The following is a 13,489-nucleotide window of genomic DNA, read 5'->3' on the forward strand; positions in this document are numbered from 1 at the left end:
GGCACTTTTTATTTCAAAGGATCTTCTATTTATCGGTTATATTCAAAATACCTTAACTGTCAATTTTCATACAATTTTTACAATTGTAAGAAGTTCAAGCACTCCGGTCACCAATGACCACCGTGGTGTCACAGGAGAAACCGTGGCCGGTCATATATGACCAACGTGGCAGTCAAAGTGTTAATAGTCGCTTAAAAATATGCAAATGCATCTGAGTGGCCATAAATTCAAATAACGCTATTAATCATTGAACAGTTTCGTTATCGAGAGATCTTCTTCCACTTTAAAGAAGATTAAAGAAGATCCACTTAAAGTAGATTCATTGTCATCAATTCACACATCAATTATAGCACAGATCTAATCTGAGACCTGATAAGACAATATATAGAGATATCGTAGACCTTGAAGATTCACAAAATCTAACAAGAATCCACGTAATCTGTAAAATCATTGAAAACTTAACGTTGTTACCTAGTCACGATTGAACTTGTGTTTCCATGAACAAAGCTATGTCGTTCGATTTTGTATAAAACAGCCGGTGGCATGCATTGATTTCTCCATAAAATGGCCGAAAAATGTATTAAGATCCGAAGGAGAGCTAATCCGTGTTGCTCGTGTGACACTGATAATCATTAATAACTTCGTTTGATTTATGACAGAGATTCATAGTTGTACTCGTAACATTGGCGATAGATAGATACACGAGGTGACTAGTTTCTTGTGACACGAACGCGATCGCGCGAATAATCCGAACGTATTACGAGCACGTGAATTATGGCGTTATTGGACTTCACCGGCCTTGCATAAACACAAATGCGGAATCAGAATGCAATCGATGTTAGCTCAGCTGTCAATTCGATGAAAACATTTGGACACTGGACACGACTGTGATTGCGTGTAACGATGTATAAACTTAAAAATCATTGAATTGTTAATTACAGTTGATCAACGATAAACAGAAAGTAAAGGGAGTATTGTAAATATAGCTAACAATCTGAAAAGTCATTATAAATGATAGATTGTGAAGGTTTGCACGTTGGAAAATTAACTTTACCCCTGTAACTTTGCAACTCTCGTTTCTTCTGTAACAAATATTCCATTAAAACAAATTATTTTCGTCTTGATTGTTTATTTTAGGATCAAAAATAAAAGAAAAATTCATTCGATCATTCCTTAATAAATGACGTTATATATCGTATCGTGACTATCATGACAGGATCGTATAACGCGAAACTGCTCGAGGCTAGTTGCAGTAATGACTACCTGTGAAAAGGGAAAACTCATCTGCGAAACGAATTCGTTTCCTTTGCCTCTTTCGTTTACTCGGGGGTTCATTTTGGTGGCAAGGGTCAATAGATATTTGAACGAGGAAAACTTCTCGGTTTTCGTGATGTGCAATTGTATCTTACGTTGATATTCCATTGCAAAAGTGGTTTCGTATCGTTCCATCAACGTACATAAATATGTACATCCATACATGTATAAAAAAATTAATAAAAAATAAACGGAACACAAAGCAAAAATGCAATTCGTAAACTCATGCGTGTACCTACACGTTTACGTAGTGCATTCGAGTCATTGATTTAAATTTAAAGTAGAATTTATCGAGTGATCTGCGCTCCCTGGAAATTTTTCGATATATCAACCGATAGTGTTTAAATAAAGCGAATAACTGACAGAGAAAATTTTTCTTTCTGTTTAAAATCAATGTTTGGAAATATCCTGTTCGTGATGTTTATTAACGCACGAAAGATTACGAACAAACGACTTATTCAAACGAATATAACCGTTCCAATTCTGATTTTGATTTTGCGTTGAATATCCATGAGACAGGCAGTAAAACACGAAATAACGGGTCAGTTAATACAGCGAAATCAATAACACCATGACGTTCATACGATGGTCTCATTTCCGATGCTACTTGTACGAATCGATTAATACATATGTTTCATTCGAGTTTTAGGAAATCGAGCAACTCGACGAGAAAATCTAAACGAACTTGTAATGATTAATTTCACGGGATATTAAATATCGAAAAATTTCTTGGGCGACGACTAATTTTCAGAAAAAAATGTCTACGTCGAACATCGAACAAAGTTGAGGATCAAGAGAACACGATTTAACTTACTTTGAAATTTCTTTACTTCCAAGTCGCTTAACGACTCTTAATAGGTTCGAAATAAGTTTTACAATGAATATAAATTTGCGAATATTTCGTTCATAATTTGATTCTTAGGGGACAGGATTCCGTTCATGACGACGTCAAAGCGTTTCTTCTCTTCTTTTCTTTACAATTTTATTCTTAAACAGCAGGAAAGTTTGCTCAAAGCTTTCATTTAGGAATAGAAATTAACTTCATTGTACATATATCGCAAGCTACCATGGTGCGCAATACATTTTCACAAGTATCGTAAAATTTTCATTCATAATAGAAACCGGTGTACAGCGGTGGTGAAAAATGTTCGCATGTCGAGAGAAGGAAAGCCGAGAGGAATATCATTGTATAAGGAAAAATTCCCACGAGAAATTCTATTGCGAGTAACGCAATGACTTCGTGACACAAGCATGTCATGATGGCAGACTTTCATAAATCATTGTATTTTAGAGACACAACAAAAATTGAGGAACAATGGCACAAAAGACGCGCGAAAATAAGCCTTTTCTTTGGATACATAAAGAAATCTTTTGAACAAGAAACTCCTCTCTTTTCTATACGAAACGTTAACGAAAAAGATAAATGTGAAAATCATTAAACATTAATCAATTAATCTGTAACGACGTTTATGCTATCGAATGTACCACGTGATAAAAATAAAGACAAAGTATAAGTGAACGTAAATTATTTTGTTACTAAAAGGGGAAAACGGTTCTCCTCGCGCGTAAATATAATACTTGATTAAAAGCAGGACACGAGCACAGTGTTTGTTGTAAAAAGCACAAAGGATAGACCAAAGGAAAACCATAAAATGAAATTTGGGAATAGAATGTATAATAAGGCCGGCTCTTTGAGACACGGTCGAAAGGATTGCAACGTTGACAACTTCCAGGAAGTGGCTTACGAAATTTTGCGGCCACATTAAACATTGGTGTTTGATGGTGGACGCTTTAATCTCACAAACGAAATAATCGAGCCAGGCGTTATGAAGAAGGAGCATCGTTCCTCTTGCAAATGGATCCTTTTGTACAACCACGAAATAGCTCTAAAACCTTCAGACGTTTATTTTATGATGAATCTTTATGACACAATGTAAATTATGTAAATTCAGTAGGAAATTAATCACGAGAACCAGGATATCTAAATATTTCTATTGTGGTTGAAAAAAATATCCGAAGTTGATATTTTTGTTTGACTATTTTTACAAGCTTATTTATTTAAAAAGTCAGCGATGTTTTTTTAAATAGTATTATACAGCTGTTTTTAAGTTTCATTTAATCTCATAGCGTCATGGCCGATGTCAAGGTGATTTTAAAACGAGCGTTCAACCTATGCTTTTAGTGTATGCTTTCAACCTAAGCTTTTAGCCCATGAGTAAGAAATCTAGATTTAATTAATCAGCATTACATACCAGTCATCATTCAAACGACATACTTTTCCACGTTAATGCTTCCATTATCATAACTACGAGTTATGAGAATTGTTTTCTTCGTTCTTTCAATACGATAACTGCATATGCATTTTATTCCTATTTAGTTTATGTAAATATTTAAAATGACTTAAATTAGGGCTTCAATCAATTTAAAGTTTCTTTCGGCATTAGTTCAAGCTCAATATTTTTTAAGACACCGTGAATACGAGAAGAAAAGATCTAACAGCGCGATCTGAGAAGCAAGTTTTATATAAAAAGGTAAATATGTACAATTGGTACATTCGCAAACATCTGTGAGAAAATGTGTCGTCAAAGTATCAAAGAGTATGGAAACATAGTAATTCGCAGGTTGCACGTACGCAAGGAAATATCGTGGCAACCGAAGCATTTACAAACGTTGCGAGCGACAAAGAATGCAATTAGAATAACTTAAAAAATGTATATGCAGCAAGATGTATTGATTATTCTTGAAGATTCTAGTCAACGATGTACGTTCAACCGCATTTACATTACTAATGAAATTTCATTCCTGTCTTCTATTCTTAGACGTGGCAATACGGAAGATTTCGTTGGCGTGGTGTTTCGCGTTTCGTTGAACGTATTCTCAAACTACTTATTTAACACATAGAAAGTTACTGGGTGCCGAGAAAAGAAAGGAACACGACGGTAATTGGCTGAAACTGGGCCAGTTCCCAAGGAATCGATTTCCTTGTGAAAATGAAGAAATCTCTCTTCCACTTTTCATTATCTCCAACTCAAATTCAACCACCTTCTTTTAGTCGATTTTCCAACCAACGTAGGGATTAATCAAACAGATCAAACTGTATGAAATATTCAGACGTTGATACTCTCTTTTATTTGATCTATCGCGTAATCGTTCTACAAATTTATTTTCGCCTATCTTCTAAATGAAGAGCACAAGGGAAGCGCGCGATAAGTCATATTTTTCATTTCTCAGTACCTGGCCAAATGATCCCACGTTATAAAGAAATATATATTTATCCTCTCTCTTCGTAACTTATAACATTAATATGTCTTAAAAGTTATACGTTTAACTTTTACGAAACTTCGTCGACTATATTTTTCGACCTAACGAATTCTTTTCACTTGTAGCCACTTTATATTAAATTGTCCCTTTTCAATCGTAAAGTAACATTAAAATGGAAAGATTAACAAAGATAGGAGAATTCTGATTCAGTGATAAGGTTTCGCGAGTAAACGAGAAATATACGGAAATATATGAAAATCTTGCTAGAATAATATTATGTAATTCGTGTAATTATTTTGCAATTATAGTATTTAATATATGTATATATACGTATATAAATTTCAATTTTTAAATTAGATACCAAATAATTAATTTTGTCGGATTCCTTTCGTGTTAATTACTTGCCTCATTAAACGTCATTTTTCAACGCGAAACACAATTCACGTGTGCGCTTCGTTATCGTGACGTAGCATTGTACGAAATTCATTAAGTTCTTCCTTGCACGCAGTAATTAATTAAGATAGGGCATCCATGTCGTTAGTTGAACTAGCAGAAAGCACCTTGCCACGCCATGGCCCTAGCGTGAAAATAATCTAGTTACAACGTTGCGATGAAATTACTGTCGTTGTTTGGCAAATAAATTAAAGTGGCATCATTTGTTTTCAGCGAAACAGGTTTCACCCCTCCCCCCCCCGGTCGCCCTTTCAAAGAAAAATCGTTCGATCAGCTTGTACGTCGATTAATTGCAGATCCGATTGCAATAATCCATCATGCACTCCGTAACCATTTATTCTTTATACAATTGCACGATACGATAAAATTAAAACGAATTTTAATTTACAATAAAATTACAAAACCAATTATGAGGCAATCATAAAACAAACAGTATAGCAAAAGGAAATTAAAAAGAATATTATGCCTGTTGAGAATATTGCAAAGAAGGGAAAACGTTACGAAAATATTACAAATCTGAACACAGATATGTATTCTTTGTATATATAGCTCTTTGTGAAGTAAAAGAAATTTTTCGACGACAATGCACGCAAAAACTTTCGAGGAAATGTTTGCAAGCGGTTTTTTCCAAAGTGCAAAAAAAACTAATATTCGCTGCACAGTGTCGGTTAAAGCGTACGCTTTTACACAACTTAATTGCCGGGAAAACTCGTTGTCAAACTACGAGAGCAGAGCTTCAACACAAAGGATTGCTCGAATTGGAGCTTGTCTCCAAAAGAAAAGAATACAATTACATTACAACGAACTTGAAAGGGGAAAATAAAAAGACGCACGTCTCTTCTCTTCGCGACGACGAAACCAGAACACTGACCCTTAGACGTGATTCTTAGGCGTTCCAATAAAATCAATACGAAATCTTCAGTATACCATAAAATCGTATTACGTTTTCGTTAAATCGTCCATTAGTAATAATTATAAGTAAAATATATAAGATTGTCCGAAAAGTGTCTTTCTTTTACAGACACGTCTTTTATAACAACGCATCTTTATACAAACATGAAACCTAATCTGCCGAACGTTCTGATCTTTATTTTGGTAGAACAAAATCATCATCATATGTAATTCGATAAAATAATATAAAACAGAAAATATTGTGCATCCATTATTTCCGTATAAAACGAAAGAAACTTTTCGGACGACCTAATATTTATTCGAATATGTTTATATATCAAATAACTAAATTGATTTCTGGAAGTTAAAATAGGGAAAGATTATTAAGAATTTACTTAAGAACTTTTCAATTATTTAAACATTGTTCTTGCTTTCAATTGCCAGAGAAAATAATTCACGCATCCATTATAAACGATACATTCTATATATTAAGAGAAAAATCAAGAAACGAATATCGATTTCTATAATTAATTTCGCTAATATGCGCGCATATGTAATAATTATAATAAAGCTCTGGGCGTTATTCGAATCTCTACACAGGGAGGAATAAATTTGAACAGCGTTATAGCATTATATTTAGTATGAACACGTGGCGTGAGATGCATAAGAGACGCATTCTCTCAGCCACGGCTCATAAACCGTATCCGTGTTGCTGTACCAAAAATAATTAGGTTTATGAAACGAGCAAACGCGTAGACTACAATTTATTATAGCCGATTTCTTTGACTTCATTCGTTTCTTTTCACCCGTTTTCATACCTTCATTATAATATTAAATTGAAAGGACTCGCTCACTCGCGAAACTGAATTCTTAAATAGAACAAAACGATTGCGGTTCAAAGTATACACATTAACAGAATTTGTCCGTTCGAGTGAAATTTTTAGAAAATCGATATTAAATTTATAGAAACTATCTCTATCAATGTCATAAGCTTATAAAGATACAAAAATGCATCTTAATCAGCTTGTGCGAAAGTAATGATTTTGACGAATTAACAATTATTTCTGATGTATAATTAATTTTCCTACGATAATATAATAATAACAGATATAGCATTTCATTATGCCAGCTTCTCAGTAATTTATTCCAGATATAAATTGCGACGAATTATTGGAAACAACAAACAAAGAAAGAACTATCATATGGTATACTGCATTTTCTTGATTGCATTGTACATTTCAAACCGAGCATTATATTCGCTGCTAAAAAAGAGAAATTTCACATCGAAATTTTTATGTAAAAAATATTGAATTAGTCGATGAATGTCTTTGATTTAACCGTTTCAAAAGTTTTGTATGGAAAATCAATGGAAATTCTCTTTTTCCCCTGACACCATTGCAGCTGAATGGTTCGTTTCAGAATCTTGATGCACTTTCTGCAACGAAAAGTTAGATGGTATTTGAAAAGAGCACTTTGTCACCCAGAAATAAAGGGTACACGAATAATTATTCGTTATTATTAACAGGGTGAGCAGGGACCGCATCGTCTCGTTAAACGTGCTTCATATTCAAGTAGTCATTCACAAGGCATAAAAATTTTATTGTGAGTGTATTAACGCGCACAAACGGCAGTTACCAGTAAACTGAAATTGGTTGCAAAGCTTCAACGATATATATGTAGTACATACAGACAGAAGAGTGCCATCCGCACCGGCGACGAGTACAAGTTTGATGCAAATGCTCGGCAAAGAAAGACGCGTTTTCTCTGTACTTTATAAGATGAGTAACCGATTAATTCAAACGCGAATCTTTTCATTTCATAGGAATCACAATGAAATACGTAATAAGATACTTTTTAAAATAAATAAGAGATCTATGTATTTTGTACATAAATAAGTATTTCAATACTTAACTCATTCGCTTTGATGAACCTCTTGAAAAATAATTTTTTTTACGGTGAAGACTTTCTGCATTTTTGGCGTCAAATATGAGAAATATGTTCTTTTTTACTTTTCCTATATCAACGATTGCTTTATGTAGTATTAATGATAATATCGACAATATCAAATTTCTATCTTTGTCAATTTGTCTGAATTTTTCTCGTACTAAATTTTCAAAGGATTAAACACGATATTTGAAAGTATTATGCTATTAAATTTAAGTTAGCTCTATAAAAGCATCTTCTATGAAAATAACAGGGTCGAGCAGAGATTCAGGTGACAATCCTTAAGCCTATAACGTGATATCGACTTTGCCAATAGCCGTTATAAAGGCAGCGTTCAGGTAGAACATACATTCCAACCACAGAAAACAGTGAAAACGTGGTAGGTACATATAATACATGAAAAAACAAAGATTCTCCAATAACCGTATAATCCGTCCTGTCACTTTTTTCCCATTCTCTACTTTCGCGAACGCCAATCGTGTTACCATACTCTATACTCCATAGCTGTTAAGCAATTTTTCAAACTTGAATACCTTCATCCGTGAAAAAGGGTGTTTTAATTTCTTTATGTCGAACGTTCCACATATAGCAATATTTACTTTAAAATAAAAATTCCTTCTATGTACATGATCCGTTGCAATTCAAACTATAAAGAGATTCTCTACGTGACCTTTCGAAAGATAAATAATAGATATTTTTGCAAAAGTCAAAACTATAGATTTTTAAATGGTTGAAAATAATATTTATACGGTCTTAATTAAAAATTACTTCGTTTAACTATCCTTCATTTAAGTGATACTAAATGTCGGACTAAATTCGGTTATACTACTGCAGCAGTTCCAGGTAAACATAAATCAAGATCTAATATGAACTCTACTAAATAACAGCATATACATAAATAAGTACCAATAGGATAGAAACTTTCCCTTTAAATTATTATTTTTAACACCTTAATTAGTTGCTTCAAATATATTTCAATGTATCGTACTATTGATTTTGGATTCTAATTCTCAATAGAAACGAACGTATTAAAGTATTTCATATCTCGATGTGAGCAAGAAGGTACGTTACAAAAGCGTTCGATTCTGTTCGTTATTCAATATCGAATATGACGTAGCAAAAGTTTTCCGCCCACGTAACCGTGTAACCTGCATCCATCTCTTGCAGGAAATTTCGGCATCGTGGTATCACCACGCTGTGAAATCCATTTAAGAAACCTTCCTCCCGCTGGGTGGATATCATAAAAGCGACATGCTTCAACTGTTTCGTATTCACGAACTTGATGTAACTCCATCTTGCTTCAATTTAAATTCTCTTTTCAGAGATAGAATCCCTAGAAGCGTCTTATCCGATATATAGCGTCGCAGGTGCAATCTTCATCGTATTCGCCTGAGGACACGTTTTGTACAGTAAAAGCAAAATAGTTTCTTTAATGTAGAATACTTTCGTCCAGTTGAACTCTTGAAACTGCTGACGAAAGAATTTTTATAGAGGAAAATCCGATTTAAGCAACGGCGTAACACAACTTGTATCTCGATATTCGATTTGATTAACATGGATAAGCAATTTTTCAATAATACGTAATATATGTAGTAATGTATAATGACGTATATACCTGTTGACAAGTATTAAGATACAATCATTATGAATTTATTTAAACTTTAAAGAATTATTCAATATTACCCGCATAATAGTAATCTTATTAATTTAATATAATAAAATGGTATTTTCTTTCCTTATATATATCCGACTATTCTATAAACGTATAATTAACCGATATATAATTACTGCAATTTACTACGTTAATGCGATTCTTGCAAACAACTTCAATGAATAAGTACTATGTTGGATCGTAATTTTCCACGAATGAAAAGCTCTGATCAATTAATCGTTTTTTCCATAGTATATCCTAATAGTTACCTACTTTTAACTTAATACTAGTGTATCTTAATACTTACAAAGAAAAGTATATATATAATAATTCTGATAGATTTTCTGTGTCCTATTTTCCTTATTATATACGAATAGAACGCAGTAATACGCAAATAAAAAATAATATACTACCATTGGCAACGAAGCGTATACCGCGAGGACTCGTCTATACGCTAAGTGAAATACCATAGCAATCCCTGCTGCATTCAAAGCGCTCAAACTTAAAGCTGTTCCCAAAGTAGAACTCGTTGTCGCTCTACTGCCTTCTACAGAGCTCTCATGCAAGTGAACTGGTCCGGGTTTTCATTTAATAAAGCTACTTCGGTTAACAAAGATTTCGGTTGTTTGGCCTGGTATCACGATTCGCAAACATACGATGCAGCTTCAATACGATACTTCTAAATTGGCTCGTTAAACTTTAACGATAATTAACGTGATCGTATTTGAAACATTCGTCCGGGTTTGTAATGAATATTGAAGATTCGAAATAAAGTATCACATATTATAGAATTTTTTGATCAATGCGTAATTGTTTTAGCGATTTAATTAACACGAAGTTAAAAGTTCGATACGAACAAAAGCATAGACATTTACCGTGATACTATAATAGCTCGTGTTCCGTGAATAACAATGGATATCTATTATGCGCATTCAAACAACTACATTTCAATTCCACGTATCTGGAAACAAAAAAATTACGCTATTGCGTTCATTATAAATGCAAGAAAGTATTTCCGCGTTGAAGAATAAAACATACGAATAATTGGAGTGAGTTAACGTCACTCCCTCTCGTTTAAAAAATACTTCAAACCGTAGCAACCATTTAAAATAACAGTTTCGTTATGCATATCCAAGCGCATTCTGAGAAAGCACGAAACTTGCTCCACGTTTTTTCTCCAATATAACGCCTAAATAAAATGAAATAATACTTCAAACTTCTATTATCAAAAGAAGTCGCACAGAGAAATATCTGTGATTCTATTATCACAAACATTAAACTAATTCGAAAAAAGATCAATATTCTAACTATTATCTAACAATAACTATAACGTCGTCATCCTAAGAACGCCAACGTGGGTCATTTAAACTTCATATCCCACCAACTAATGAAAATGATTCATGCAGCAAGTGAAAATTCACAAACTCATTAACGCTAGAACTAACTGTAAACAATTTCTAATGTGTATCTACGTAAATATACGAAAATTATAACAATTAACGCTGTACGATAAAAATAATCAATCACATTTCTATCTCTCTAAAAGATAACATTGATTTCTTCGTAAATATAATTTTATTCACCCTTAATTATCTTATCAAACTACACGAGCAACGTTATTTTTTAAGCAAATTTTATTACCACGCAGGAATGAAAATAGTTTCCCTTCGTTTACTTATTTATTGCTATAAAATAAATATTCTTCGCTCATGATAAAGCTGATTTATAATTTCCGTCAGTCAAGGATTAACTCCGAAATGATTGAAATAAAATTTTGTATCTTACTCGTACCTCAAAGGTATATATTTGATATATTAGTTCCAGACTTAAGGGAATCGTAAAGCAGACTCACCTGTTTCCGCAGCGGAGTCGCGCACTCGTCCTTGCTCCTCTCGAACCGCTCAAACTTGAAACTGTTGCTTCTGTAGAGTTCGTTGTCGCTTTGCTGCCTCCTGCAGAGCCGTCGCGTGAGTGCACGCGGCCTGCAGGGCGCACATTCGGTAGCGAGACCCCAATGCAGGTGCAGCATCGCGAGTTCCGCGGTACACCTGGCCATGGCGCAACCGGCGCGCCTCACGCGGCACTTAACACGCTTTATCCGTCCCTCGTGCTGTGGCTTATGGCTGCACGGTTGCGTGCCACTTCCACTGCAATCGCACGTGCGACGCGACCGGCGTTGCCTGACCGTGTGCGAGCATGGCTTTGCTTCCTCGCTGCACTCGCACTCGCCGCCGCCTGTGTGAGTGCAGTTTATTCTTTCGGCGCACTCGCACGGCTGCTGCTGCTGTTGCTGTTGCTGCTGTTGGTTTGGCTGGCTCGCTTGAGAAAAAGTGGGTGAAGAGGATTGAACTGGCAGTCGGTGCCGCGTACCACCATTTCCTGCTGAGTGTCGACAAGGTCGTTCTGGACAGTCGCATCTGTGCAACATGCAACGAATGTGATATCGAATTAGACAAGAATATTTTACGCTGAAAGAGGTTCGAATTGATGGACGCAATGTTTATGCATTTAAAGCGTTAAAATATACAGAATGGACACGATATGCAAAAATGTATATCGGGTAATCAAGAAAGTTCTGCCGCCTCTCGTATGATGGGAAAGAACGATGCAAAAATATGGAAAAATATGGTTTTTTGGTACTAAAATGGTTACTTTTATTTTCATGAGTGCATTGTTTATATTTTTGAACTTTTTTGGGTCTTAAAAAAAATGATTTATATATATTATTAAATCATTTTACATGCTTGTTCTTGGCCTGTTTTGTGAGGTACCTAATAACGTTTTGTTGTCCTCGTACATGCTGTTGTTGAAGGATTTTGGAAAGTTTACAAAGGACGTTGATTTCGAGAAAAGATAAAATTAATCTTTGGAGATTCTGAGATACGAAGATACCAATGAAGTTTTTAAGAAGAAAATCAATATTCTGAGTAATTAACATTTAGTAAAACAGATTGCAAACTATAAATGGTGAAACTTGGATCTTGTGAATTTCTCGCGACTATATGAAGCGACAAGGCTCTAATATTAGAGAACAGCGTACCATCTTCAAGGACATTAAATCCTGATATCAGCAATATTCTGGTACACCGCCAGAACAGGTTAAAGAGGTATAACTTCCAATAGAAATGCTCTTATGGTATGCTGTATAAACTATTAAAATAGAGTTTTATGAAAGCTCTAACTCAAAACAAGACTAGTATATAGATCGCATCTATAAATGTGAAAATTACTTGTATTAAATCCAAAACTCTTTCATGATCTTTCTCATCTCATCTTACACTCTTCAATACGGAAGCGTAGTTATTATACAATTCGGTTATTTACGATCAAAATCAAATTCTATGAATCAAATTCCAACTTCACAGAATGGAGGTAAGTGCCATTGACACCGTGACCTATATATTGATTTCTATATGACCATACGCATGAACGTGGCGCCATTTATTATTATTGAACTGTACGATCAGCATTCCTACAGATTTCTTTGAATTTAACTGACTTTAACTTTTCTTACTCGATATCGACTAAATTCTACCGATGTTTCGGCTATTTTTACAACGTTCGAATCATATTGTACCAAGATATATTATATCCTGCTGAATCCTGTTGGCTTTTAATGCTTTCTGTCATGTCCAGTCGATTCATATTAGCTTAGATAAGTCCTACCAAATGCTATTGGCTTTGCCTGTAATCACAGCTATGCTCTGCCAGATCCTGATGATATCTATTGCGACGTAGACCGATTTGATCGAGCGTTATCTGCTTCTGGTCGAATTTAAAGTCGTCTTCCCGTGTTCGATACAACTTTTGCTATAAAGATATAAGTAAATATAAATATAAATATCCTTCGCTTAAACAGAAACAGTATTTGTTCGTATATGATTTATTTTGATAAATTAAATAATATGAAAAACGAAGAGAATAATGGAATAAGTTTGTTAATTTGCTTTTCGTTTCTCTGACACTCGAGAAAAG

General features: G+C 34.3%; 1 protein-coding gene across 1 annotated transcript in view; it reads right to left on the reverse strand.

Moving 5' to 3' along the window:
• The window catches only part of LOC100748169, a 247,496-nt gene that overhangs the window by 231,471 nt on the left and 2,536 nt on the right, over positions 1-13,489 (reverse strand). The window contains exon 2 of the mRNA XM_003490246.4: positions 11,367-11,931. Coding sequence (XP_003490294.1) covers positions 11,367-11,931 — 565 coding nt within the window. The remainder of the gene's footprint in view (positions 1-11,366; positions 11,932-13,489) is intronic.

This window comes from Bombus impatiens, unplaced genomic scaffold (assembly GCF_000188095.3).
Source record: "Bombus impatiens unplaced genomic scaffold, BIMP_2.2 scf_0418, whole genome shotgun sequence".
NCBI lineage: Eukaryota > Metazoa > Arthropoda > Insecta > Hymenoptera > Apidae > Bombus > Bombus impatiens.